Source organism: Myotis davidii, unplaced genomic scaffold, assembly GCF_000327345.1.
Source record: "Myotis davidii unplaced genomic scaffold, ASM32734v1 C64164893, whole genome shotgun sequence".
Lineage (NCBI taxonomy): Eukaryota > Metazoa > Chordata > Mammalia > Chiroptera > Vespertilionidae > Myotis > Myotis davidii.
Genome location: NW_006380842.1, coordinates 1 through 1,636, shown reverse-complemented (window position 1 = coordinate 1,636; position 1,636 = coordinate 1). Strand labels below are relative to the sequence as shown.

Sequence of the window (1,636 nt, the reverse complement as noted above, 5' to 3'; positions counted from 1 at the left end):
AAGTAAAATATGTAATGATGGTAACAAGTACAACCGGTATAAACTGGTCTGGCAGCAAATTCAACTGACTCTTGATGACCATTCAACTCAGTTGCTGTGAGAAATGGTATGTAGGCAGCCCAGAGAGGAGCCTACTAGCCATAGATATTAGTACCTTTTTACAGAGAGAATGGCTTTTAGAAAGCACTGGTGTTCTGTTAGGTTGGTTAAATGAAGGATGACTTTGAGCGCTTCTACTATACATGGTACAATAGTAATTTATAGTTAAGCACTTGTTAAGGTCCTGGAATGCATAACTATAATAGGGGTTCAGAAAAGAAAGAAGTGATGAAGGATTGCAATTCTCACTGAAGACTTCCCAGAGGAGATGACACTTGGGTTGAGTAGGATTTGATGTGCTGGTGAGGGATTCTCAGGCCAGATGTGTGACATGGATGAAGGCACTGTAATTGAAAGTCTAGAGTTAAATTTTTTTGTCTGTCATATTTTACTCTAGAATGGGCTTTAGAGATGAAGCAGCTGGATATTTTCATAAAGCAGTGAAGCTAAACCCTGATTTCATTGATGCGAAGGAGAACTTTTATCGTGTTGCAAATTGGTTGGTGGAACGTTGGCACTTTATCATGCTTAATGACATCAAAAGGAATACGATTTATAATGCAGCAATCCAAAAGGCAGTTTGTTTGGGATCCAAAAGCGTTTTGGATATTGGAGCAGGAACTGGAATACTAAGGTTTGTTGTACTTGTGTTTTAATTACATATGCATGTATACTAATGTAAATTAAAGATTTACCAAATATGGAATATTTACCTGTGGAATTTAAAAATAGAGTTTAATTTATTTCTCATAATCTTATTATGACTATTCATACAACTATTATATTTTTCACTGTAACTTTTGCTTTATCAAGAACTGGACTTAACTACTCAGAAAAATTTGGGGTTAGTATTGGAATTTTGAATAATGAATTTCAGTAGTATTTTTATATTAATACTCTGGTTGAATCTAGTTATTTAAGTCTATTAGTATTCTTCATGCCTGTTGTGTTTTCTTAATCTGCTGGACATCATTATTTATTGTATGATTTATTTCTTGACAAGAATATTAATTCATTTTTTAATGTGGAATGAATAATGGTTGTGTTAAAGAATAAAAAGAAAGCCCATGTTTAAGTATCACAATTCCACTAATACTTGAAAAAAGACAGTGAATTATTATTTTTTTTGATGGAGCACTTTTCCCCTTATAGTATGTTTGCTAAAAGAGCTGGAGCGCACTCAGTGTATGCCTGTGAGTTATCCCAGACGATGTATGAACTTGCCTGTGATGTAGTGGCAGCGAACAAGATGGAAGCAGGAATCAAACTCTTACATATGAAGTCGCTTGAGATAGAAGTTCCAAAACACATTCCCGAAAGGTATTATAATGTGAACTAATTTTAGTATTTATAATCCATTATTTTTTAAAAAGTAAGATATTTGCGTTTCTGGTTTCTAGTCCAAACAAAAATGCTAAAACCCTTATACAATAAAGTTATGGATATAGGATAGTTTAGCATAAGATGGTTTTCATAGTAAGGTCATATTCTTTTGCTGTTCTTCTTCTTAATCCTCACCTGAGGATATTTTTCCCAT

The 1,636-nt window shown here is 33.7% G+C and overlaps 1 protein-coding gene across 1 annotated transcript; it reads left to right on the top strand.

Moving 5' to 3' along the window:
• Nucleotides 1-256: 256 nt before the first annotated feature.
• On the top strand, nucleotides 257-1,453 carry LOC102762890 (putative protein arginine N-methyltransferase 9). Its single transcript, XM_006777778.2, has 2 exons — nucleotides 257-733; nucleotides 1,252-1,453. The coding sequence occupies exons 1-2, from the start codon at nucleotides 498-500 to the stop codon at nucleotides 1,436-1,438; spliced, it is 423 nt and encodes a 140-aa protein (XP_006777841.2). The 5' UTR covers nucleotides 257-497; the 3' UTR covers nucleotides 1,439-1,453.
• Nucleotides 1,454-1,636: the final 183 nt, after the last annotated feature.